Source organism: Ovis aries, chromosome 3 (assembly GCF_016772045.2).
Source record: "Ovis aries strain OAR_USU_Benz2616 breed Rambouillet chromosome 3, ARS-UI_Ramb_v3.0, whole genome shotgun sequence".
Taxonomy (NCBI): Eukaryota; Metazoa; Chordata; class Mammalia; order Artiodactyla; family Bovidae; genus Ovis; species Ovis aries.
Genome location: NC_056056.1, coordinates 133,902,364 through 133,930,155, shown reverse-complemented (window position 1 = coordinate 133,930,155; position 27,792 = coordinate 133,902,364). Strand labels below are relative to the sequence as shown.

General features: G+C 42.2%; 2 protein-coding genes across 5 annotated transcripts in view; one reads left to right on the top strand and one right to left on the bottom strand.

Annotated features, from left to right (window-relative positions):
* The first annotated feature begins 519 nt into the window (after positions 1–519).
* LOC114113979 (uncharacterized) overlaps positions 520–27,792 on the top strand; it is a 51,328-nt gene continuing 24,055 nt past the window's right edge. For 2 of the 4 annotated variants that reach the window (XR_003588796.3, XM_060414050.1), the window contains exons 1-3: positions 14,604–15,826; positions 19,455–19,552; positions 27,351–27,747. The gene's annotated coding sequence lies outside the window, so the exon portion shown is untranslated. Of the gene's footprint in view, positions 619–11,907; positions 15,827–19,454; positions 19,553–27,350; positions 27,748–27,792 lie in introns of those variants that run through there. The other 2 variants (XM_060414051.1, XM_060414052.1) reach the window with 2 other exon arrangements.
* LOC114113976 (keratin, type II cytoskeletal 6A-like) lies at positions 9,967–15,196 on the bottom strand. Its single transcript, XM_027967280.2, has 9 exons — positions 14,589–15,196; positions 13,477–13,691; positions 13,091–13,151; positions 12,855–12,950; positions 12,564–12,728; positions 11,996–12,121; positions 10,954–11,174; positions 10,703–10,737; positions 9,967–10,591 (listed from the first exon to the last, which is right to left on the bottom strand). The coding sequence occupies exons 1-9, from the start codon at positions 15,126–15,128 to the stop codon at positions 10,368–10,370; spliced, it is 1,683 nt and encodes a 560-aa protein (XP_027823081.1). The 5' UTR covers positions 15,129–15,196; the 3' UTR covers positions 9,967–10,367.

Genomic DNA, 27,792 nt, shown 5'->3' with positions numbered 1-27,792 from the left:
ACTTTCTTACTGTCCCTTCCCCCATCTTCCCCGCCCCCAACCCTGGGAACCATAATTTCCTTCTCTAAGTTTGTGAGTCTGTTCCTGTTTAGACAACAATTTACAATTTTCATTTCCACAACTGAACCTAGTCACTCAGTAGACTAAGTGTGGGTTTCAGAAAGCTGAACGATTTCTCTCCTGTAATCTGCTTGTTCTTGAAGTTCTCCACCAGATCCTGCATGAACTCTGAATCTGGGCAGTCACTAAAAAAAGAGAAGATAATCCTTCCACTCCCTGAGGTTGTTGATGTACTGCTCAAACATAGTCACTAGGGTCAGCTTCACGGGCTTGGATCCCTGCTCCTTAGGGAGGGTCCTCTTGGTGTCCAGGCACTTGTTTCTCCAGGAACTACATCTGGAAGAAGGCAAGAGAGTCATTTGCTGGAGATAGAGAGCAACAAGTGTCCGTGTTACTAGGTTTCCAAGGAGGCTGGAGTGGTGTCCATGGTGCTGGGCTACTAAGAGAAAACAGAGACTCAGATTGGGAGGTATGCTCCCCTAATCTTCTTCCTTCTAAACTGACAGATCTCGCTGATGAAATTCCCTCATGGATTTTTGAGCTGTTCCTGCCCTTTAGGTAAGTGTGCCTATATCAGTGAATTTTCATCATTTCCTCTCTTTATTTTGGCAAGCAGAATCAAAATTTCAGTTTAAAATGGTTTTTATCCGATATAATATACAAAGCTTTTATTTTTACTGGATTTCAGTAAAAGGGATGTTAAATGTTATATAATGATTAAATACTAATCTAAACTCACATTTAGTGCTTGTATCTCTTCTAAAGCATTGTTATAGGTGGCCATGCTCTGTTTCTAGAATAACTTCTTTTCAAAAGCAAATTATAAATATTTACACATCTCAAACACTTCTTTTTTTCATCTGTATGGATTTTTTTTTCTTTGTTCTTTTCTTCTCTTTTTTTTTCTTCCTACTAGAAAGGTGGGCCAGAACCTCAGAGTAGGTAGTGACTGGCCTTTTGTTTGTATCCCATTGTAGACCTATTAGTGGTAAGTGTTAATCTATTTCATTCTTTCCTTTCTTTTTCTCTGCTTCAGAGTTATTAAGAGTTGACAGGAATGAGAGAAATTTGCAGGATCTAAATGATTTCCATCATCTCCTGCCTGTGATGCACATGGAACCTGACTCGCATGCCAGTAGAGAGCTCCTCTGAGTCCCCTCTCTCTTGAATATCCCGAGGCTCCCTCTGGTCGGACATTGGTTGGGTCTCTCTTGGGCATTCTGCAATCCCCATTGGTGGCAGATGCTCCCAGCTCACCTTGTCAATGAAGGAGGCAAACTTGTTGTTGAGGGTCTTGATCTACTCCCGCTCCTCAGTCCTCACCCGCTGGATGGTGGGGTCGATTTGCAGGTTGAGGGGAGTCAGGAGACTCTGGTTGATGGTGACCTCTTGGATACCTCCAGTGGGGAACACAGAGAAGCCATAGCCCCCATAGCCACCTCCAAAGCCAGCTCCACCACCGAGCCCAAAGCCACTACCAGCCCCAGCACCAAAACCAATTCCACTCCCGGCTCCACCTCCAAAGCCATAGCCAACTCCAATTCTGCCGCCATAGCCACCACCGATGACACAGCTGCCCCCTGCGATGGAGATCCTCTTGGAGCTCCCCAGGCCATAGAGGCTGCGGCTGCCAAAGCCAGCTCCTCCACACACTCCAGAGAGGCCGCCACTGCCCCTGGAGCGGGACAGGGACACGCTGCTGAAGCCAGAGCCGCACACCCCAGGGAGTCTGGCTGAGCTGGCACTGAAGCCCCTGCAGCTGATGCTTTGGGTCTTCACGCTGGATTTGCAAGACATGGTTCCTGAAGAAGAGGTTAAGAAGGGCATGAGAGGAAAAGTATGAGATGGGCTTCCAGTAGCTAATGTAAAAGGAAGAATGGGCTGGGCTCAGCCCTGGAGGGTGAGCCTGAGATTGGGAAGGGCTGGGCTTTATAAACAATGAGATGATACTTTGGTTATTAGAAAAGATAAGAAATAAGAAGGCTGCTTTTTGGCTTCCTTTAACAAAGGAAAAAATTCTCCTGCCTTTGATCTTTGATATCAGTACAAGATTATTCTCAATTAACTGAGGCTAGGAGTTAGACTTTGTCTCAAACAAAGGTTCAATATGCATTGAATTATGGATTTTATGAATTTTATGAATTTATGCATTCAATATGCTTGTGTATCAGAATGTACATGCCCATTACCTTGATTTTGCAATTATTATGTCAAGGCTAGCTTTGCTTCATCCGTAATTCCAATCTTTTGTAATAGCTGAGAACTTGGAAATCTAAGAGCAGTCTTTTGTTTATGCTCTAACAGAAAGATTACCATTTTCCCAGTGATTATAAATACCTTAAATTTGACTTGCTCTTCCCATTCTGTAAAAATTAACAGATAGAAAAGTATAGGAACAACATAATAGGTCCTTATTGATCAATTATGGATGGGTGCCCATTATGCAGATTTTGTGATTATTATCTCAAGGTCAACTTTATTTCATCTATAACTCCACCCACTTTCTTCATCCATCTTAAATTATTTGAAAGGAAATTCCAGAAGGAAGGTCATAGAGTTTCATATTCAATTCAATGTTTATGTCTAAACAATCGACTCTTTAGAAAATGACCAAAATGCCATTTTTATACCTTAAAAAGTTAAAAATAATTCTTTAACATCAAGGAGTTTAGTGAACATTCAAATTTCCCTTTATTTTTATTTATTTTTATAATTTGTTCAACTCAGGGTCTAAATAATGTCCATGCATGTTTATTTGGGTGATATATCTTTTAAATAATACATCCTTTATATCATTTTGATCTTAATTTTTTGGCCACTTATTTGTTAAATAAAGTAGGTTGCCTGTTTACAAAGGTCCATATAGTCAAACATATGGTTTTTCCAATAGTTACATATGGATGTGAGAGTTGGACCATAAAGAAAGTTGAGCACCAAAGAACTGACTCCTTCGAATTGTGGTTCTGGAGAAGACTCTTGAGAGTCCCTTGGACAGCAAGGAGATCAAACCAGTAAATCCTAATGGAAATCAACCCTGAATAATCATTGGAAGGACTGATGCCAAAGCTGAAACTCCAATACTTTGGCCACCTGATGTGAGGAGTTGACTCATTAGAAAAGACCCTGATGCTGGGAAAGATTGAAGGCAGAAGGAGAAGAGCACAACCGATGATGAGGTGGTTAGATAGCATCCCCAAGTCAATGGACATGATTGAAAAACTCTAGGAGAGAGTGGACAGGGAAGCCTGGCATGCTTTAGTCCATGGGGTTGCAAAGAGTCAGACATAACTTAGTGACCAAGCAATAACAACAACCTATCTTGAGTTCTCCACTCTTTGGCTTTTGTGATTGCCTTCTCTGATATCATTCCATATGAACCCGGGTCTCCTGCATTGCAGGCAGATTCTTTATTATCTGAGCCACCAAGAAAGCCCTATATAGATATATGGGTATAGGCAAATGTATAAATATATATGTATATATATTTACAGAATGCTTGCATCATTTTCTGTTTCCACAGCAGTGTATGAGTGTTCCAGTTGCTCCATATTGTTGCCTTGGTATCCTCAATTATTGCGAGGTTAGCCATCACGTTCTAAGAATATATGATTGTATCTCTGTGTGTGTGTTTTTTTAAATTTATTTAAACTTAAAACCTGCAAAAACATTTCACCCATTTCTCTCACCTCTCCCGCATCTCCCTCCCTCTGGTATCCACCAATCTGGTCTCTGCATCTATGAGTTTAGTTTTTAAATTTTTGAAAATGCATTTGCTTTTTGGATTTCACATATGAGAGATTTGCAATACTTGTCTTTCTCTGTCTGACTTATGTCACTTAGCGTAAAGCCCTAGAGATACATCCATGTTGTCACAAGCTGCATGACTTCATTCTTTATACCCATATATGATATTTGTTGTTGTTGTTCAGTTACTAAGTCATGTCCAGCTCTTTGCAACTCCATGGACTGAAGCATGCCAGTCTTCCCTGTCCTTCACTCTCACCTGAAGTTTGTTCAAGCTCATGTCCATTGAGTCAGTGACGCCATCCAACCATCTCATCCTCTGTCTTCCCCTTCTCCTCCTGCCCTCAATCGTTTCCAGCATCTGGGTCTTTTCCAATGAGTTGGCTTTTTGCATCAGCTAGTAAAAATATTAGAGTTTCAGCATCAGTCCTTCCAATGAATATTCAGGATTGATTTCCTTTAGGATTGACTGGTTTGATCTCCTTGCAGTCCAAGGGACTCTAAGGAGTCTTCTCCAACACCACAATTTGAAAACATCAGTTCTTTGGTGCTCAGCTTTCCTTATGGTCCAACTCTCACATCTGTACATGACTACTGGAAAAACCATTGGACTAGATGGATCTTTGTTGGCAAAATGATGTCTTTGCTTTTTAATATGCTGTCTGCTGCTGCCAAGTTGCTTCAGTTGTGTCTGACTCTGTGCGACCCTATCCCTGGGATTCTCCAGGTAAGAAAGGTTTTATATATTTTAAAATGACTAAATTACACACATTTGCCTATATTTATTTGTCAAAATGAATCACAGCACAAATCCCCAACCACTTAATTGAAGATGTTTCTGTGCTTTGGGAGGGACCATTTGTGTGTGTGAGGTTGTGTATGTGTGTGTACACTCTTTTCCTTTAGGTGTTCAAATTATGCTTGTGTTGAATCTCCTTTGTATCCTTTGTTTATCCTATATGCTCTTGATCTTTCTTTAATCTCTTATTAACTCCCACTAAGACCCCTGATTCTCTTTCCTCAATATTCTCCCCTATGCTCTTTGCTGTGCATTCAGCATGTGTATTGCCCTTTGTACTGACGTCAGCTTGACCTTCATCTCCCTGCTAGTTTTATTTTTCTCTCAGCCTCATATCTGACTTCTCTAAGTAATGTTTTATATCTTACTCTCTCATTATTTGCTTCTTTTCCTTGAATTTTATAGAGGATTTATTTTATTTTGGGAATATTTTATGATGACTTTGTTCTGATGAGTGCTCATTATCTGCCTTTTTATTTTCCTCTTCATTTCATTTTTGAATGTGTATCTCTTTTGTTGATCCTGGGATGGTTCCCTTCTGACTAGTGCTCATCTTTGAAAGAGGTGAACTCCTTCTAGATGAGTTGTTGGCAGAAAATATTATGGGGAGTGAGCTGGGGGCATATTCAGGCTAACAGGCTATGTGAATAATTCTAAAACATACCTCAACATAATAAAAGCTATATATGACAAACCCACCACAAACATTATCCTCAATGGTGAAAAATTGAAAGCATTTCCCCTAAAGTCAGGAACAAGACAAGGGTGCCCACTCTCACCACTACTATTCAACATAGTTCTGGAAGTTTGGGCCACAGCAATCAGAGCAGAAAAAGAAATAAAAGGAATCCAAACTGGAAAAGAAGTAAAACTCTCACTGTTTGCCGATGACATGATCCTCTACATAGAAAACCCTAAAGACCCCACCAGAAAATTACTAGAGCTAATCAATGAATATAGTAAAGTTGCAGGATATAAAATCAACATACAGAAATCCCTTGTATTCCTATCCACTAATAATGAGAAAATAGAGAAATTAAGGAAAAAATTCCATTCACCATTGCAACGAAATGAATAAAATACTTAGGAATATACCTACCTAAAGAAACTAAAGACCTATATATAGAAAACTATAAAACACTGATGAAAGAAACCAAAGAGGACACTAATAGATGGAGAAATATACCATGTTCATGGATTGGAAGAATCAATATAGTGAAAATGAGTATACTACCCAAAGCAATCTATAGATTCAATGCAATCCCTATCAAGCTACCAATGGTATAGCTAGAACAAATAATTTACAATTTGTATGCAAATACAAAAAACCTCGAATAGCCAAAGCAATCTTGAGAAAGAAGAATGGAACTGGAGGAATCAACCTGCCTGACTTCAGGCTCTACTACAAAGCCACAGTCATCAAGACAGTAAGGTATTGGCACAAAGACAGAAATATAGATCAATGGAACAAAATAGAAAGCCTAGAGATAAATCCATGCACCTATGGACACCTTATCTTTGACAAAGGAGGCAAGAATATACAATGGAGAAAAGACCATCTCTTTAACAAGTGGTGCTGGGAAAACTGGTCAACCACTTGTAAAAGAATGAAACTAGATCACTTTCTAACACTGTACACAAACATAAACTCAAAATGGATTAAAGATCTAAATGTAAGACCAGAAACTATAAAACTAGAGGAGAACATAGGCAAAACATTCTCTGACATACCCAGCTCCCAGAATATTGGAAATAAAAGCAAAAATAAACAAATGGGATCTAATTAAAATTAAAAGCTTCTGGGCAACAAAGGAAACTATAAGCAAGGTGAAAAGACAGCCTTCAGAATGGGAGAAAATAATAGCAAATGAAGCAACTGACAAACAACTAATCTCAAAAATTTACAGGCAACTCCTGCAGCTCAATTCCAGAAAAATAAATGACCCAATCAAAAAATGGGCCAAAGAACTAAACAGACATTTCTCCAAAGAAGACATACAGATGGCTAACAAACACATGAAAAGATGCTCAACATCACTCAGTATCAGAGAAATACAAATCAAAACCACAATGAGGTACCATCTCACGCCAGTCAGAATGGCTGCTATCCAAAAGTCTACAAGCAATAAATGCTGGAGAGGGTGTGGAGAAAAGGGAACCCTCTTACACTGTTGGTGGGAGTGCAAACTAGTACAGTCGCTATGGAGAACAGTGTGGAGATTCCTTAAAAAACTGGAAATAGAACTGCGTTATGACCCAGCAATCCCACTGCTGGGCATACACACTAAGGAAACCAGAATTGAAAGAGACACGTGTACCCCAATGTTCATCGCAGCACTGTTTATAATAGCCAGGACATGGAAGCAACCTAGATGTCCATCAGCAGATGAATGGATAAGAAATTTGTGGTACATATACACAATGGAGTATTACTCAGCCATTAAAAAGAATACATTTGAATCAGTTCTAATGAGGTGGATGAAACTGGAGCCTATTATTCAGAGTGAAGTAATCCAGAAAGCAAAACACCAATACAGTATACTAACACATATATATGGAATTTAGAAAGATGGTAACGATAACCCTGTATGCGAGACAGCAAAAGAGACACAGATGTATAGAACAGTCTTTTGGACTCTGTGGGAGAGGGAGAGGGTAGGATGATTTGAGAGAATGACATTGAAACATGTATAATATCATATAAGAAATGAATTTCCAGGCCAGGTTCAATGCAGGATACAGGATGCTTGGGGCTGGTGCACTGGGATGACCCAGAGGGATGGTATGTGGAGGGAGGTGGGAGGGAGGTTCAGGATGGGGAACACGTGTACACCCGTGGTAGATTCATGTTGATGTATGGCAAAACCAATACAATATTGTAAAGTAATTAGCCTCCAATTAAGATAAATAAATTAAAAATTAAAAATTAAAAAAAGCCTTGCCCAATGAATCATTGCAGAATAACTTACAATTCACAGCCTCTGCTTTTTTCCCTCTTGTTTAACAAAATGCTGCCAATAGGCAAACAAATGTCTCTGGTTTGTTATCCAATTCTACTTCCCAGTTTCTAGAAAGTTCATGACTAACAGGGTCCTGCCTCAGGTCATGCATGCACCCCATGACTTTTGCAAACAAGAGATTCTTGGATTTGTGCCTGAGGACCTATGCTTCACATTGACTAGTAGTGTTAAATGAGTCAACCATGCCTGGCATGCTGCTCCTATAGCGTGTGTTCAGCTACTGTTTTTGATGAAGATGTTTTTGTATACTAGGAGCTGAAAAACAACAACAATAAAAAAAGCCAAAACAGCGGACTGAGAACAACCAGCTCTTCCTGTGATGGGACACTCCTTCACCGCATAACAGGGCTTGCTCTGAACCTAGAGAGCAGTCCCAGGTGAATGCTTAAGACTTCTCAAGACATTTCTGAACATGTGTTTTGTCTGGACCTAGGCACAGTTTTCTAAATGTTCTCCTATACACAGCTGCCTTTGAATGTCCTCATTTCCCAAAGAGTCTCACTGAAGCTTAACCTCTGGACCTTGGATGGTCAGAGGGTCTATTGTGTGTCTTCTCCCGTAGTATTTTGCCCCACATGTCAATTTGTTTGTAGTTTGCCCTGTAGTTTTTACTGAGTGTTCCTGCTACTTCTCTTGCCTGCATCTGAATTTATGGGAAATGAAGATGAGAGCCTTGCAACATTTCTTCAGGAATGCCCCCCAGATGTGTTTGAAGAGACTTGCATGATAATTTGCAAATAGTCTGCATCTGCATCTTTGATTCAAGATGCATGTGCTGGGGGGTGGAGGGTGACCAAGAGGAACAAATGGGTTTGAGGGGCGACTGGAGTGTGGGAGGGGGATTGGAAAAATAGTTTACAAACAAGGTTGCTGTCTGCTCATGACCACAACTGCACTGCATATAGGGGAGGGAAAGTGCTAGGAACATTGTCATGACATTTTGCTGTAATATGGAAGATGGATTTTCTTGAGAGGGCATTTGCTTGGCTACTGCAAATTTTGAGTGTTTTCCAGAGCTCCTACAATGTTCAGACAGCTTCTGGTTTTTTTCTCAATGTTTCTTTAGCAAAAGTAGAGTTTGGTGCTTTCTAGTCTGCTATTTTGCTATCAACACCTGCACCGTAAGATTTTCATTAGATAAATCCATGTTTACATATTATTTTGCAATCTGCTTATTATTCATTGTTGTATTCTATGTATTTTTCCTAGTCAGTATTTTCTTTCCATTACTTCTCATAATTACATAATATTACAGACACTAAGTGGGCATGGATTTTGGAACCCAGTCATCACATACCTGCTGTTGGGGAAGTGCTGGGGAGAGTGAGAAGGTACCAATGTGAGAGGCTACCCACCTCTCTGGGGGAATGGTTATAGGTGAACAAAGCAGTATACTGATAAGAGGATCCAGAGGCACCCTCTCCATGTTATTGAAACCAAGAAACTTTCTCTCACGATGTAAGAGCCTAGGAGTAAAGGAGATAATGGTCACTCATGAGGAAATAGGGACTGGTATGGCCAAAAGACAGTGCCAATGAATGAGGAGCCTTGCACGATATCCTGAATTTACATTATCCCCATTCAGAGAAGTCACAGCAGCCGGAGCACACTGGATAGATGAAAGACTCAGGTTCGTCCATCTCCTAGAAAGTGTTAGGGTGTGAAAAGGTGGAAATTACCATTCTTATTTTGCCTTCACGCTTTGAGAAACCAGCATCTGAGTTTTCTGCTGAATGTGACCAACTCCTCCCCTTTCAGTTTTCCCATGCTGGAAAGATGGTTGGAATTCACATCCATGTATATATTTCTTCCTGTGTTTGTACTATCTCCAGGATACATACACAGAAATAGAATTTTGGTTCAAAAGTATATACACTTTAATTATATTTGATATACTTTCTCAGGCAAGTTTGTTGGTCAGGAAGTCAACTCTAAGTAAAAATCAAAAATATCCTATTTAATTGCTAAATGTTCTGCTCTGATGGAACAGAAACATGATTCCTGTAATGAACATTGAGACTTGACCCCTTGCGTGTGGGTTGAGTGGTCTTAGGAGGAGAAACTAATTGATTACACTTGGCCCCAACAATAAAAGGCAGAGTATACGTGATGCTGGACCAGAGTCCTCAGGTTACACTTGCCAAACATTGGGATTAAATTGTATCCGTGAGAGAAAGCTGATTATCAGTATCCCAAGCTGCTGTTTGTTGAAGTTCTCTACAGGAAGCGAGCGAGGCACATGGGGGTGGGGAGTGTGCTTCATGCCTGAGAAGTATGCTTCATTTGTCACATGAAAACCTCAAGAACCATTGGTGACAAAGAAAGGCTATGTGAAACCACACATTATATGATAAATCTGCTTTATTTAGCAATACAAGTGAGCAAAGAGAAGAGGAAGAAACACAGGGATACAAATCCTGTACATCATAGAACTAGTCACTTGTGCTTTCACAATCAGTGCAAGGGAGGAACACAACATCTCTGAGATGGGATCTCCTGGGCCAGTAAAAAGTAAGAGGGATTACACTGTCTGGACTAGAACCCAAGTAGCGACTGTCCAATGGTTAATAATGGAAGCACAGTTGCAACAGGTTTTGGGAGAGAGGAGATGAGGACACTCAGCAACTTCAGTTTTAATTCAAGAAGTAAGAAAAGGAAGCAGGAAAAATAAAGCAACTGAAGGAGAGAGCAAAGCAATAGAGGGAGCCTGAGACATTGTGGGAGCTTGAGCCCATGACAGGACTTCAGTGCTTGTAGCTCTTCCTGCTGGAGGAGGAGGTGGTGGTGTATTTGATGGTGGAACAGCTGCCTCCAGAGGAGCCGTAGCCACCCCCTATGGCTCTGCCACTGCCAGAACTGAAGCCACCTCCAATGCTGTAGGAGCAGCCACTTCCTCCGCCTATGCCTAAGCCACTGCCCAGACCGCTGGCACCACCATAGCCACTGGAAACGGTCGACTGTACCACGGCTGTGAAAGCAAAGGGGCAAGGTCAGGACAAGATGGTGAGCTCACTCTGCCACACAGAGTCCAGTCAGAGGGACACCAGGGCAAGGGATGGGGGCAGGTGAAGGTACTTACAGATGTTGACTTGTCCAGCGCCTTCCCCACTCAGCCTAGGAGAGAGAAGACACAGCCACGATGAGACCCGGAGCCACAGCTGGCCCCGCATGGGAAACCTCTGTGTGAGGAGAGTCCCCAGGAGCTGCCTTCTCAGTGCTCTTCTGGGAGTAGCACTATGACCACCACTAGAGTGCCTTCCACCTGGGCTCATTGGCAGGACTTCTTGGAGACGGAGCCAGGTGGTTGCGGAGGCTGTGTGAGTTCCTCACCTGCACTCCTCGCCTTCCAGCAGCTTCCTGTAGGTGGCAATCTCCACGTCCAGGGCCAGCTTGACATTCATGAGCTCCTGGTACTCCTTCAGCAGCCGGGCCATGTCCTGCTTGGCCTTCTGCAGGGCGTCCTCCAGGTCAGCCAGCTTGTTCCTGGCGTCCTTGAGGGCCAGCTCCCCGCGCTGCTCGGCGTCGGCGATGGCGGATTGCAGGCTGGTGCACTAGAGGGGAGGAGGGCAGGGGAGCCTGAATCTGGACTCCAGGGGAGAGGAAACGTCGTTCCACTTTCCCAGTGAGGAAGAGCTCTAGAGACCAGACCTCACGGAAATGGAGGTTTGATTCGTTTTGTCCAGTTTTCCTCAGTGCTGCTAATCGTAACTAGTCTTGGAGTCCTTTAAGAAAATCTATTCCCTTCTCGGTTAACCATCCTAAAGATGATGGGGCTGGAAGATACCACAGCAGACTGAAGACCAGGGGACATGGGAAGAAATGGACCTACTGCCTAGTTTTGAGTGTTGACACTTTGGATAAGTTCACATGGATGTACAACAGCTTATACAAAACCACAAACATCCTCCCTGAAAGACGATTTTATCTCAAACTCTTGAGACCTCACCTTCCTTTCACTTCACAGATATTTTTTTGAACAACTCTCATTTGTCCTGTTTCTTTTCTCAGATTCTTTTTCACATTGAGTATGAGCATACTTGCAGCATTCTTCCCCTGTACTTTCTAGCCTGAGCTTTTCTTTGCCAACTTGTGTCTTGCATCCCCAACTCAATCATTCTCCTTATGGAATCTCATTTCAGTGCCTCGAGACTGTCTGTATGAACCACTGACCAGCTGAGATTCATCCTATCCTGAGTTTGTTTCCTGCTCTTGAGTTGGGCTTCATCTCTCTAACCTAGGAAAACTCAACCATGACATGTCCTCCTCTCTCTGCTTTTTCCTCAGTGCCCAATAACTACCCATATGATGTTTGATGATACCTGATGGTCGAGGAAGGAAAGGATGTTTTTCTCTTCCATGGTCCCCACTGTACCTGCTTCTTGACGTGGTCAATCTCAGATCTCAGCCTCTGGATCACGCGGTTGATCTCAGAGATCTCCTGCTTGGTGTTGCGCAGGTCATCCCCGTGTCTGCCCGCCGTCACCCGCAGCTCCTCGTACTGTAAACCAGAGGGAGACAAAGTGAGCTCCATAAGCTTCAGAAACACTAATCTAGTCTTTCAAAAAGGAATCTAATGGTTTTCCATAAAACATTTAAAGAAAACTGGTGTTACTAGGTCATTGACGCTCCTCACCCCTCACATACCGTCCTTGGGAAGACCACTGACTCACTGGTTCTCTTCAGGACAAGCAATGTTCTGTACTATTGCTGAGATCAACGTTGAAATAAAGCTAAAACAAAGGTCACTCACCTTGATCTACTTTAGCTTTCATCCTAGCTTGGGTTCTTTGACCTATGAGACTTGGGCATAATTACCCAAAAGGTCTACCCTGAGAGGCCCCCACTTCTTAGTTGTAGTTTCCCCACTGAAGTCTACAGCCTCATTGATGCTCACAGAGGAGGCACAGGGATTCCTCATCAGCTGCCGCCTCCCCACTCACCTTGGACTGGTACCACGACTCAGCCTCAGCCCGGCTCCTCTGAGCGATCTCCTCATACTGGGCTTTGACTTCAGCGATGATGCTGTCCAGGTCCAGGTTGCGGTTGTTGTCCATGGAGAGGACCACAGAAGTGTCTGAGATGTAGCTTTGCATCTGAGCCAGTTCCTGCAGAACAAGAGATCACCTGACCATCTTTGCTCATGATGTTTAGAGAGGCCCCTAGGCCAAAGATATTCCACTCTTCACAAATCTCTTTAAAGGCAATGAAACCGAATGTGGAGAGATACTTACAGCATCATAGAAGGTTCTTAGGAAGTTGATCTCATCTGTGAGAGCGTCTACCTTGGCCTGTAATTCAACCTTGTTCATGTAGGCACAATCCACATCCTGGGGAAGAAGCAAACAGCCTGGGATCAGATGAGCCCTCCTATGCAGTCTGCTCCTGTTTTAGCCTCCTCAGTGATTCTTTTCTCAGAACCCTCTCCTTCAGGAAAGAAGCGTGAACCCCTGATCTGACTCCGTCTCACCTTCTTCAATTTCACAAACTCATTCTCTGCTGCTGTGCGTTTGTTGATTTCATCTTCATATCTGGAATTAAAAGGAATACAATCCAATTGAGTCAGGGTGAAGAGCAGCCTTGGATCTCTGCTTCCCACAATGGGTACATACAAATGAGACTTTTGCCAATAAGCCTAAAGGTTGTAATTTGTGGTTTCCAATTTCTTTACTCCATTACTCTTCCCATTCAACTTTTATGGCCCTTTTGTTCTTCAAGGTTTGTGTTTGTAACAACTGTAATGTCATGTCTATTGACATGTTTTCCTAAGAACCATGCCCTCATTTGGACCTGGTCATCTAACAGACTGAAGTGTGGGCTTCAGGAATCTAAGGTGATTTCTCTCCTGTAACTCACTTGTTCTTGAAGTCCTCCACCGTGTCCTGCATGCCCCTGAGCTCTGAGTCCAGGCGGCCTCTCTCCCCAAGGATACTATCCAGCTGTCTCCTGAGGTTGTTGATGTACTGCTCGAACAAAGGCTCCAGGTTCTGCCTCACGGTCCTGGTGCCCTGCTCCTGCAGCAGGGTCCACTTGGTGTCCAGGACCTTGTTCTGCTGCTCCAGGAATCGGACCTGCAGGAAGACCAGATGGTGATCTGTGAGTTGACAAGTCCCCGGGCCGATCTGGTGGTCCTGGTGGTGCTGGGCTGCTCCAGATCCTGTACAGAGGCTGACAGTTCTGCTCCCCTGACTCTTTGGCTTCATATCACACAGGTCTCATGGCCAAGTTTCCCCAGGGAGCTGTCAGATGTTCCCTCCCTCTCACTTATGGAGCCTGTCAGTCAGTGACTTTCAACCCTTCCTGTCTTCCTCTTGACAAGAACAAGCACAAATGAACTTTATCATCGCATTTTTCTCATATTGCGCAGACCTTTTACAAAGCACATACCTCAGTTAAAGGGATATCAGATGTTTATAGTCTAATGATTAGATTCCAATTCTATTAATGATTAGATTTAACCTTGTTTCCCATATAGTGCCCGAATCCGGCTGATACAAAGTCCCTTAATGCTCATTTTCTGGTTCTTAGGTGACTATTTCTATGGATATATATTTGAGTTGTTTTCCCTCAAATTCCCTTTAGTTTTTTGCTTTCTTTCCTCCATCCATCATCCATCTATGACTCAAATGGAGTTTCCACTGCAATACCCTTTTAACTCTCTTAGACCATCCAGAAGATCAAGCCATCTCATTGCATTCTCTTATTTTCTGTTCTTTCCTTCAGGATTATCAAGAACCGTGACTATTTCCTTGACAGGAATGGGGCCATGTGAGGGATGAGTAGTTATAAATGATTTCCATCACCGTCATCGCCTGGGGTCCACATGTAGCCTGTCCTGCATCCCAGTGGAGAGCTCGCCTGAGTCCCACCCCCTCTCCCCCGAGTCTCCTCTCCAGTAGAACAGGTCTCTCAGTTGGCTCTCTTGGGCCCTCTGCAATCCCCATTGGGGGCAGACACTCCCAGCTCACCTTGTCGATGAAGGAGGCAAACTTGTTGTTGAGGGTCTTGATCTGCTCCCGCTCCTCAGTCCTCACCCGCTGGATGGTGGGGTCGATTTGCAGGTTGAGGGGAGTCAGGAGACTCTGGTTGACAGTGACCTCTTGGATGCCTCCAGGGGGGATCACAGGGAAGCCATAGCCCCCATAGCCACCTCCAAAGCCAGCTCCACCACCGAGCCCAAAGCCACTACCAGCCCCAGCACCAAAACCAATTCCACTCCCGGCTCCACCTCCAAAGCCATAGCCAACTCCAATTCTGCCGCCATAGCCACCACCGATGACACAGCTGCCCCCTGCGATGGAGATCCTCTTGGAGCCCCCCAGGCCATAGAGGCTGCGGCTGCCAAAGCCAGCTCCTCCACACACTCCAGCGAGGCCGCCACTGCCCCTGGAGCGGGACAGGGACACGCTGCTGAAGCCAGAGCGGCACACACCAGGGACTCTGGCTGAGCCGGCACTGAAGCCCCTGCAGCTGATGGTTTTGGTCTTCACGGTGGATTTGCAAGACATGGTTCCAGAAGAAGCAGAGACTGAGGAAGGAGCGAGGGGTGCAGTGCAGGGCTGAGAGGAGCAGGTCTGTAAGTGGAGCTTCAGCAGCAGCTTATATATGGAGAAAATGGGCTGGGCTCAGTCCTGGAAGGTGAGCCTGCAGGTTGGGAAGGGCCAGGCTTCACAAAGAGTGACATCACATCTGGTTTATTAGAAAAGTTATGAAATGTGAAGATTGCATTTTTGGTTTCCTTTAGTCAGGGAAAACTTCTGCCTTCCAGCTTTGACGGCTCTGAGTACAGTAAGACTAGTCTCAACTCAGTGAGCTGGGAGTTAGTCAGCATCTCACACAAAGGTTCTCCATGTTATGCTCGTGTGTGAAATGTACTGAGGCTCATCTTCCCTGGTGTTTCACCCACCAGACAGGAATGCTGGAGAGCAAAATAGCCTAGCTTTTCCTATAACAGTAATTATTATGTTTGTCATGAATTACAGAAATTAAACATGACTTTTTTGCTTTCCTCAAAATTTTCCACAGGTAGGTATGTAGATTTGCAATATAAATGGGTCTCTGTATGCCTATCACTGGATTTTATAAAAATTAATTTCTCATGGTCAGTTTTATTTCCTGTACTGCTAAGTCACTTCAGTCGTGTCCAACTCTGTGCAACCCCATAGACGGCAGCCCACCAGGCTCCCCCATCCCTGGGATTCTCCAGGTAAGGACACTGGAGTGGGTTGCCATTTCCCTCTCCAATGCATGAAAGTGAAAAGTCAAAGTGAAGTCGCTCAGTCGTGTCCGACTCTTAGCGACCCCATGGACTGCAGCCTACCAGGCTCCTCCATCCTTAGGGTTTTCCAGGCAAAAGTACTGGAGTGGGATGCCATTGCCTTCTCCTTATTTCTTGTACACTCTAATGCAAATCCCTATCAACCCTAATATACTGAAAAGCAGTCCCCAAATATCTTGTTTTATCTTTAGAATACAATTCAATATTTATCTGTAAGTGAGTTGTTCTTTTATGCATACCTTTTCTATATCTTAAATACTTAGATGTTCGTTAACGTCCAGAAGTATTTATTCAATCTTGGGAAAGTCTGTTTTTGTTATTTATATTTTGTGTCTTGCTTTTCCAAATCAGGATTCTAATAAGTTCCATAAATCTTGTGTTTGGGTGATATATTTAACGTATTATATTTTTATAATATTGCAGGTCATTAAATCTGCCTCCATCTTTCCACTTGCAGTTTATTTGTGAAAAGAAAAAAAGAGAGAAATGGTTTTATTTGGTTTTCAGTAGTCCAACATGGCAGTGTTAATTTGCATAATCATGTCATCTTCTTAAAGTGGTCTCAAGCCTTTCTTGTATGCTATGAACTGCCAGTTCCAACTAGAAGCTTAATATGCTATCTCTTTAAACATTACAGATATAAATGTCAGAATGCCTATTTATATACATAATATTGATATTTACACATCAACTTATTCATTTTAAAATATTAAATAAGTAATACATGAATTACATGCTCAAGGCCATTCCCCAGTCCTATATGGTAAGACAGGTAAAGGCGTTACCGTTGCCTGTGTATCCTTGTAGTCACCTCACTTAATGTTTCTGTGCTTCTCCTAGGGCATATGTGAAGCATGTGAGAATATATATTGAATACACACATATATATGAGATATATAGATATGCTCTTTTGCAATTATGCACATGGTATATGTACTCTGTCTCCCATAGCTCTGTTCTCTCTCAGTTCTCATGCAGCATTCTCTGAGTGCTATTTCCTATGGGCTGTTTGCTTCACTTTACCTGTGATCCATTGTTGTGCTTCAGCAAGGTCTTGGGCTGTTTTCAGCCTGGCCTTCATTTCTATAGTGGCTTTATTTTTTCTCCACGAATTATCTGCAGTTTACCAGCTAATATTTTAATCTTCTATTTCTCACTCTATTGCCCCTTGGCTTTATTATTTCATTATGTTTGTTTCATTGCCTCTTAGGAAATATTTAACCATGACTTCTTCCTACTGAATGTTTTCTAAGTGCCTCTTGCTTTTCCTTTTCCTTGTGTTTTTTGTTTGCTTGTTTATTTGTTTGCTTTCATGTAAAGTGTCCTTTGTGGGACTTGGAATGGTTCCTTCCTAACAAGGGCTCATCTCTGAAGGATTTCAGATCCTTTTGGACCTGCCTTTACAGACAGTCTTGTGGGAGGAGAGGCCAGGCCACAACCAGAATAACAGGAATTCTCAGTAGGACACAGGCTGTGTAAATAGTTCTTTTGATTTTAATTCATCCAAGCCAAGGAAGATGTCTGCAGAGCGGCTCGCAGTTCAGTCTCAGTTTTCTTTACTTCTCCAACAACAAGCTGCCAATAGGCATTGCCTCTGATTCCTTACTCAACCCTGCCTTCCCGGTGTCTCGAAACTTCAGGGCAAATAGGCCCTGCCTATAGCCCACACACCCACTTGTGACTGTTGCAAAGATTGATTCATTGATTCTTTGATTCTTTGTTATGCACTTGAGGACGTGTTCTTCATATTCACGTAGTAGGATTTGCATGAGTCAGAGGTGCCTGGCAATAGGAAGACCTCAGGGTTAGCTTTGTGTACCGTTCTGTGTTTCCCATATTGTTTAGTTTTGATTTGTCTGTTTTTGAGAGTGTTCTTCACTGGATTTTCTGAGATGTGCACTGAAGACATCTTCTCTCTGAGTTTTCCCAACATCTGTGATTGCTTTCTCTCTTTCTGTAGGAAGGATTTTGTATTCTTTATTTTTTAAATTGAAGGAATTTAAGATGTTTTCCTTTTGGTGGTTGAGGGTGGAGATTACTTTTATGATTCTTGTTCTCCTTGTTTGGTTTAAGGCAATTTCTAATACAGAGAGATGGCTCCATCTCAGCTAGATTCAGAAGTTTCCCATTCATATATTTATATTTCAAATACATAGCATTTAAAATATTAAGTAATAATTGCTACTAGAAATATTACTTTTCCTTTCTTGCATTGCATGGAAACTATTGGGGTCAATGAAGACATCATTACTCAGGGCCCCTCTCCTGAGCCTGATGGGGTCACCTGAAAGTTGTCTGCAATACATCAGATTTACCATCATCAGAAATTTCATTCCCAAATGTATGTGTTCTTCTCAGTGGAACAACCTCCTTCACTGCTTAGTCAAAATTTGTATCAGTGGAAGTCCAGTGGATACAGTGAGAGAGAATAGTATGTAAACAGCCATGTACCAGTCTCCCAGATTAAACACTTATCCATATTTTTCCGTATTGTCTCATCTAATTCCTCTACTTCTGTTATTGAAATCTTCTACTTTTTTGTTGATGTATTGTCAAGAAACTTAAGACATTAAGTCATTTCAATTGTCAGTATTTGCAAGCATGCCTAAGAAAGGATGACTTTTTAATCTAACAGCATAACAGTTTTGTATCTGTAATGATAGTTGCTTCATAATGAAGCTTAGTGTCCATTTATGTCCATACTTCTCTGATTATTTCAAGATGTCTTTTTATGCTGTTTTTCTAGAAACAACATCCTAGCTAGATTCTTGGGTCTCTTAAGAGTCTTTCATACTGTAATAGATCCCTTTTTAACACCACTGGTTTGTAGAAAAATTGTTTTTTCTCTAGTACGTCTACACTTGATTTGGTTCATTGTTTCCTGTTGGTGCCACATAACTTCTAACCCCAGTTTTTCCTATATAGTAGTTGCATGAGTTAATTAGGCTTTTCCCATTGTTTCAGGTAAGATTATGTCCCAGTTGGTCCTGTGTGCCCATATTGCCTCAGCTTGTGAGGCACATAATGCTAGCTGTCCAGTTTAGTGATGTTAAGACTGATCTGTAGTATAGCTGTAGTTCCAGCCTTATCCCTCCATTAAAAAGTGCCAAATAAATTTGTCATCTAATATTTTACCATTCATTGGTCAAGTCCCACATTGATTATTCATTAGAGGTTGCAAATGTTTAATTTTGAATTTAACATCTCTCCTCCTCATTTATCAATTGGGAGTCATCTATAAAGAAGAAATCTGTATTGTTTGCTTTTTAGATAGTAATATATATTTTATTCAGGCAGGAAAGGCAGAATCAGTGTCTCTTTCTTAGAATTTTGTAATTTTCAAAACAGTGTATTGGGACCACCATAATTTCCAAATATAATTGAAGAAGTTTTGTTTGTTTGTTATTTTGGTTTTGTATGATTGTAAATCCACTGTTCAAAAATATATATTTAATATGTTTCTGTCCCCTGCAGGCATTAAACCTTTTGGGTACTTAAACTGACCCGTTTTATGCCACTTGAGTTCTTCAGATTTTCTTCTGGGTCTTTTTGACAGGGGCCCATTGGGTTCTGAAAGCTTCTTTGTTGACCAGGAGAAGAAGTCTCAATTTACCTTGTACTTACCTTGAAGCAGACATGGAATCAGTCATTTCTGTGAGTAGCTAAGGTGCCTTTTATTGGGAAATGATATTTATAAGCTAGGATTTTTATGCTATGGATGTTCATTGTTACTGGGTTCTTCTAGGTTTGATGTCTTTTCAAAATACAGATCTAGAAATATGTGAAAACATATTAGGAAATACTTAAATCAGAAGTTTGTAGATATATTTCAAATTCAAATGGGAGAATATAGGATGATTTTATAACTGTATTTTTTTTTAAACTCTATCTGAAAAGCTTAGCTCTGAATGGCGTATTCCTTATTCGCTCTGTCCTACAACAAACCTGATATCCAGGCTTCCCTGGTAGCTCAGTTGGTAAAGAATTGGCCTGCAGTGCAGGAAACCCATTTTGATTCTTGGGTCAGGAAGATCCATTGGAAAAGGGATAGGGTACCCACTCCAGTATTCTTGGGCTTCCCTTGTGGCTCAACTGGTAAAGAATCTGCCTGCAATGTAGGAGACCTGGGTTTTATCCCTGGGTTGGGAAGATTTCCCTGGAGAAGGGAAAGGCTACCCACCCCAGTATTCCAGACTGGAGAATACAGTCCATGGTGTCACAGAGTTAGACACAGCTGAGTGACTTTCATTTTCACAACAATATGAGAATCCAGATTAACTGTAGCCTTGTGGTTGCAAATAGAAGCAGGAAAAACATTATTACAATGGTTGGAGAGAAGTTTCTAAAGTGAGGGAGTACAGATATGGATGGCAATGTGCTTCAGAAAGGGGCTGCTACAGTTGCATGAAAGACTGGAGACAGTGTAAGAGAGGTCCCTTTTCTCCACACCCTCTCCAGCATTTATTGCTTGTAGACTTTTGGATCGCAATCATTCTGACAGGTGTGAAATGGTACCTCATTGTGGTTTTGATTTGCATTTCTCTAATAGTGAGTGATGTTGAGCATCTTTTCATGTGTTTGTTCAGTTCAGTTCAGTTGCTCAGTCATGTCCCACTCTCTGCGACCCCATGAATCACAGCACGCCAGGCCTCCCTGTCCATCACCAACACCCAGAGTTCACTCAGACTCACGTCCATCGAGTCCGTGATGCCATCCAGCCATCTCATCCTCTGTCATCCCCTTCTCCTCCTGCCCCCAATCCCTCCCAGCATCAGAGTCTTTTCCAATGAGTCAACTCTTCACATGAGGTGGCCAAAGTACTGGAGTTTCAGCTTTAGCGTCATTCCTTCCAAAGATATCCCAGGGCTGATCTCTTTCAGAATGGACTGGTTGGATCTCCTTTTACTCCAAGGGACTCTCAAGAGACTTCTTCAAGACCACAGTTCCAAAGCATCAATTCTTCTGCGCTCTGCCTTCTTCACAGTCCAACTCTCACATCCATACATGACCACAGGAAAAACCATGGCCTTGACTAGACCGACCTTAGTGGGCAAAGTAATGTCTCTGCTTTTGAATATACTATCTAGGCTGGTCAAAACATTTCTTCCAAGGAGTAAGTGTCTTAATTTCATGTGTTTGTTAGCCATCTGTATGTCTTCTTTGGAGAAATGTCTATTTAGTTCTTTGGCCCATTTTTTTATTGGGTCGTTTATTTTTCTGGAATTGAGCTGCATAAGTTGCTTGTATATTTTTGAGATTAGTTGTTTGTCCGTTGCTTCATTTGCTATTATTTTCTCCCATTCTGAAGGCGGTCTTTTCACCTTGCTTATAGTTTCCTTTGTTGCCCAGAAGCTTTTAATTTTAATTAGGTCCCATTTGTTTGTTTTTGCTTATATTTCCAGTATTCTGGGAGGTGGATCATAGAGGATCCTTCTGTGATGTATGTCGGAGAGTGTTTTGCCTATGTTCTCCTCTAGGAGTTTTATAGTTTCTGGTCTTACATTTAGATCTTTAATCCTTTTTGAGTTTATTTTTGTGTATGGTGTTAGAAAGTGATCTAGTTTCTTTTACAAGTGGTTGACCAGTTTTCCCAGCACCACTTGTTAAAGAGATTGTCTTTAATCCAGTGTATATTCTTGCCTCCTTTGTCAAAGATAAGGTGTCCATAGGTATGTGGCTTTATCTCTGGGCTTTCTATTTTGTTTCATTGATCTATATTTCTGTCTTTGTGCCAATACCATACTGTCTTGATGACTGTGGCTTTGTAGAAGAGCCTGAAGTTAGGCAGGTTGATTCCTCCAGTTCCATTCTTCTTTCTCAAGATTGCTTTGGCTATTCGAGGTTTTTTGTATTTGCATACAAATTGTGAAATTATTTGTTCTAGCTCTGTGAAAATACCATTGGTAGCTTGATAGGGATTGCATAGAATGTGTAGATTGCTTTGGGTAGTGTCCTCATTTTCACTATATTGATTCTTCTGATCCATGAACATGGTACATTTCTCCATCTATTAGTGTCCTCTTTGATTTCTTTCATCAGTGTTTTATAGTTTTCTATATATAGGTCTTTAGTTTTTTAGGTAGATGAATTCGTAAGTATTTTATTCTTTTCGTTGCAATGGTGATGGAATTGTTTCCTTAATTTCTCTTTCTATTTTCTCATTATTAGTGTATAGGAATGCAAGGGATTTCTGTGTGTTGATTTTATATCCTGCAACTTTACTGTATTCATTGATTAGGTCTAGTAATTTTCTGATGGAGTCTTTAGGGTTTTCTATGTAGAGGATCATGTCATCTGCAAACAGTGAGAGTTTTACTTCTTCTTTTCCAAGTTGGATTCCGTTTATTTCTTTTTCTGCTCTGATTGCTGTGGCCAAAACTTCCAGAACTATGTTGAATAGTAGTGGTGAATGTGGGCACCCTTGTCTTGTTCCTGACTTTACGGGAAATGCTTTCAATTTTTCTCCATTGAGGATAACGTTTGCTGTGGGTTTGTCATATATAGCTTTTATTTTGTTGAGGTATGTTCCTTCTATTCCTGCTTTCTGGAGAGTTTTTATCATAAATGGATGTTGAATTTTGTCAAAGGCCTTCTCTGCATCTGTTGAGATAATATATGGCTTTTATTTTTCAATTTGTTAATGTGGTGAATTACATTGATTGATTTGCAGATATTGAAGACACCTTGCATCCCTGGGATAAAGCCCACTTGGTCATGGTGTATGATCTTTTTAATATGCTGTTGGATTCTGATTGCTAGAATTTTGTGAAGGATTTTTTCATCTATGTTCATAAGTGATATTGGCCTGTAGTTTTCATTTGTGTGGCATCTTTGTCAGGTTTTGGTATTAGGGTGATGGTGGCCTCATAGAATGAGTTTGGAAGTTTACCTTCCTCTGCAATTTTCTGGAAGAGTTTGAGTAGGATAGGTGTTAGCTATTCTCTAAATTTTTGTTAGAATTCAGCTGTGAAGCCGTGTGAACCTTGGCTTTTGTTTGCTGGAAGATTTCTGATTACAGTTTCAATTTCGGTGCTTGTGATGGGTCTGTTAAGATTTTCTATTTCTTCCTGGTTCAGTTTTGGAAATGCAAACTAGTACAGCCACTATGGAGAACAGTGTGGAGATTCCTTAAAAAATTGCAAATAGAACTGCCTTATGACCCAGCAATCCCACTGCTGGGCATACACACTAAGGAAACCAGAATTGAAAGAGACACGTGTACCCCAATGTTCATCGCAGCACTGTTTATAATAGCCAGGACATGGAAGCAACCTAGATGCCCATCAGCAGATGAATGGATAAGAAATTTGTGGTACATATACACCATGGAGTATTACTCAGCCATTAAAAAGAATACATTTGAATCAGTTCTAATGAGGTGGATGAAACTGCAGCCTATTATACAGAGTGAAGTAAGCCAGAAAGAAAAACACCAATACAGTAACACATATATATGGAATTTAGAAAGATGGTAATGATAACCCTGTATGCGAGACAGCAAAAGAGACACAGATGTATAGAATGGACTTTTGGACTCTGTGGGAGAGGGAGAGAGTGGGAAGATTTGGGAGAATGGCATTGCAACATGCATACTATCATGTAAGAAACGAACTGCCAGTCTATGTTTGATACAGGATACAGGAGGCTTGGGGCTGGTGCATGGGGATGATACAGAGAGATGATATGGGGTGGGAGGTGGGAAGGGGGTTCAGGATTGGGAACTCATGTACACCTGTGGCAGATTCATGTCAATGTATGGCAAAACCAATACAGTATTCTAAAGCAAAATAAAGTAAAAATACACATTTAATAGAAAATAAAAATCTGTGTTGTATATAAAAAAATTAATAAAGAAGAGAAAAAAAAAAGGCTGGGGACAGTAAGAGTGTTGGAGAAAATGGCACATTTGCGTGGACCTGCCTCTAAGACGACAGAGGATGAATTTGCGCCCCTACTCCATTTCTGCTGCATCGGCACAGCAGTTGCTGAGAGGAGTTACCCCAAGTCAGAGGTCAGGGGTGACAGCAGAGAGGAGCTACCCCACGCCCGAGGGCGGGCAGCTGCATGGAAAAAGGAGGGCCGAGAGGAGCTACTCCACGTTTAGAGTCAGGTGGTGTGGCCGTGAGCAGATACCCCTGCTCCAAGGTAAGGAGCAGCGGCTGTGATTTGCTGGAGCAGCCGTGAAGACATACCCTACGTCCAAGGTAAGAGAAACCCAAGTAAGACAGTAGGTGTTGCAAGAAGGCATCAGGGGGCAGACACACTAAAACCATAATCACAGAAAACTAGCCAATCTAATCACACGGAGCACAGCCTTGTCTAACTCAGTGAAACTAAGCCATGCCAAGTGGGGCCACCCAGGACGGGAGGGTCATGGTGGAGAGGTCTGACAGAATGTGGTCCACTGGAGAAGGGACCCCATGAACAGTATGCAAAGGCAAAATGATAGGATACTGAAAGGGGAACGCCTCAGGTTGGTAGGTGCCCAATATGCTACTGGAGATCAGTGGAGAAATAACTCCAGAAAGAATGAAGGGATGGAGCCAAAGCAAAAACAATACTCATTTGTGGATGGTACTGGTGATAGAAGCAAGGTCTGTTGCTTTAAAGAGCAATATTTCATAGGAACCTGGCATGGCAGGTCCATGAATCAAGGCAAATTGGAAGTGGTCAAACAAGCGATGGCAAAAGTCAACGTCGACATTCTAGGAATCAGCGAACTAAAATGGACTGATTTGGGTGAATTTAACTCAGATGACCATTATATCTACTACTGTGGGCAGGAATCCCTCAGAAGAAATGGAGTAGCCATCATGGTCAACAAAAGAGTCCGAAATGCAGTGTTTGGATGCAGTCTCAAAAATGACAGAATGATCTCTGTTTATTTCCAAGGCAAACCATTCAATAGCGTGGTAATCCAAGCCTATGTCCTGACCAGTAGCACTGAAGAAGCTGAATTTGAATGGTTCTATGAAGACCTACAAGACCTTTTAGAACTAACACCCAAAAAGATGTCCTTTTCATTATAGGGGACTGGAATGTAAAAGTAGAAAGTCAAGAAACACCTGGAGTAACAGGCAAATTTGGCCTTGGAGTCCGGAATGAAGCAGGGCAAAGGCTAATAGAGTTTTGCCAAGAGAACGCACTGGTCATAGCAAACACCCTCTTCCAACAACACAAGAATCTACACATGGACATCACCAGATGGTCAACACTGAAATCAGATTGATTACATTCTTTGCAGCCAAAGATGGAGAAGCTCTATAAAGTCAGCAAAAACAAGACCGGGAGTTAGTTGACTGTGGCTCAGATCATGAACTCCTTATTGTCAGATTCAGACTTAAATTGAAGAAAGTGGGGAAAACCACTAGACCATTCAGGTATGACCTAAATCAAATCCCTTATGATTATACAGTGAAAGTGAGGAATAGATTTAAGGGACTAGATCTGATAGAAAGAGTGCCTGATGAACTATGGATGGAGGTTCGTGACATTGTACAAGAGACAGGGATCAAGACCATCCCCGTGGAAAAGAAATGCAAAACAGCAAAATGGCTGTCTGAGGGGACCTTACAAAGAGCTGTGAAAAGAAGAGAAGCAAAAAGCAAAGGAGAAAAAGAAAGATATAAGCATCTGAATGCAGAGTTCCAAAGAATAGCAAGGAGAGATAAGAAAGCCTTCCTCAGCGATCAATGCAAAGAAATAGAGGAAAACAACAGAATGGGAAAGACTAGAGATCTCTTGAAGAAAATTAGAGATACCAAGGGAACATTTCATGCAAAGATGGGCTCGATAAAGGACAGGAATGGTATGGACCTAACAGAAGAAGAAGATATTAAGAAGAGATGGCAAGAATACACAGAAGAACTGTACAGAAAAGAGCTTCACGACCCAGATAATCACAATGGTGTGATCAACTCACCTAGAGCCAGACATCCTAGAATGTGAAGTCAAGTGGGCCTTAGAAAGCATCACTACAAACAGAGCTTGTGGAGGTGATGGAATTCCAGTTGAGCTATTTCAAATCCTGAAAGATGATGCTGTGAAAGTGCTGCACTCAATATGCCAGCAAATTTGGAAAACTCAGCAGTGGCCACAGGACTGGAAAAAGTCAGGTTTCATTCCAATCCCAAGAAAGGCATTGCCAAAAGAATGCTCACACTACCACACAATTGCACTCATCTCACACACTAGTAAAGTAATGCTCAAAATTCTCCAAGCCAGGCTTCAGCAGTACATAAACTGTGAACTTCCAGATGTTCAAGCTGGTTTTAGAAAAGGCAGAGGAACCAGAGATCAAATTGCCAACATCTGCTGGATCATCGAAAAGCAAGAGATTCCAGAAAAACAGCAGTTTCTGCTTTATTGACTATGCCAAAGCCTTTGACTGTGTGGATCACAATAAACTGTGGACAATTCTGAAAGAGATGGGAATACCAGACCACCTGACCTGCCTCTTGAGAAACCTGTATGCAGATCAGGAAGCAACAGTTAGAACTGGACATGGAACAACAGACTGGTTCCAGATAGGAAAAGGAGTACATCAAGGCTGTATGTTGTCACCCTGCTTATTTAACGTATATGCAGAGAACATCACGAGAAACGCTGGGCTGGAGGAAGCACAAGCTGGAATCAAGATTGCCGGGAGAACTATCAATAACCTCAGATATGCAGATGACACCACCCTTATGGCAGAAAGTGAAGAGGAACTAAAAGCCTCTTGATGAAAGTGAAAGAGGAGAGTGCAAAAGTTGGCTTAAAGCTCAACATTCAGAAAACAAAGATCATGGCATCCCGTCCCATCACTTCATGGCAGATAGATGGGAAACTGTGCCAGAATTTATTTTGGGGGGCTCTGAAATCACTGCAGATGGTGACTGCAGCCATGAAATTAAAAGACGCTTACTCCTTGGAAGGAAAGTTACGACCAACCTAGATAGCATATGCAAAAGCAGAGACATTACTTTGCCAACAAAGCTCCCTCTAGTCAAGGCTGTGGTTTTTCCTGTGGTTATGTATGGATGTGAGAGTTGGACTATGAAGAAAGCTGAGCACCAGAGAACTGATGCTTTTGAACTGTGATGTTGGAGGAGACTCTTGAGAGTCCCTTGGACTGCAAGGAGATCCAACCAGTCCATCCTAAAGGAGATTAGTCCTGGGTGTTCTTTGGAAGGACTGATGCTGAAGCTGAAACTCCCATACTTTGGCCATCTCATGTGAAGAGCTGACTTAATGGAAAAGACCCTGATGCTGGGAGGAATTGGGGGCAGGAGGAGAAGGGGACGACAGAGGATGAGGTGGCTGGATGGCATCACCGACTCGATGGACATGAGTTTGAGTGAACTCTGAGCATTGGTGATGGACAGGGAGGCCTGGTGTGCTGTGATTCATGGGTCGCAAAGAGTCGGACATGACTGAGTGACTGAACTGAACTCCCTTTCTGGTGTTGTAGGGACATCCCTGGAGTCTTCAAGGTGACAGCCTTGAAGAGAAGAGATGGCCTAGAGAAAGTCCTGGTCCAAGATATCCAGTTGCTCTCAAAGATGGACTCCTCAACACCTTTTGCCTCCCATCCTGAGGTCTACTCTTAGCTTTTCTCAAGGACAAGTATGGTGAAGCGTTAGTTAGCAGGAAGTCTGTAGGGAATGCCTCCTGGGGCATGCCACAGGCAGAGAAGAGCAATCTGCTCTCGGGACCCTTGGAAATGTTCCCTCTTCTGCCTGTGCCACACCCTGTGCCCCCACGAACTGTGATGCCATTCATTAGTCTGTGCTGGAGACTCTAGCCAACATAGCTGAATCTACCTTGTATGGCTCACAAGTGATCATCCTGGATCACAAAAGATTCAGGTAAGGTGAACTTTGGGTATAGCTTCTAAGTAGGAACAGTTCTTC

Excerpts from the sequence above, each read along its gene's own strand:
- LOC114113976 (XM_027967280.2), bottom strand. The coding sequence starts at position 15,128 with ATGTCTTGCAAATCCACCGTGAAGACCAAAACCATCAGCTGCAGGGGC. Across the intron at positions 12,951-13,090 it reads AGTTTGTGAAATTGAAGAAG|GATGTGGATTGTGCCTACAT; the intron begins GTGAGACGGAGT and ends CTTCTTCCCCAG. Across the intron at positions 10,592-10,702 it reads CGCTGGACAAGTCAACATCT|CCGTGGTACAGTCGACCGTT; the intron begins GTAAGTACCTTC and ends TTGCTTTCACAG.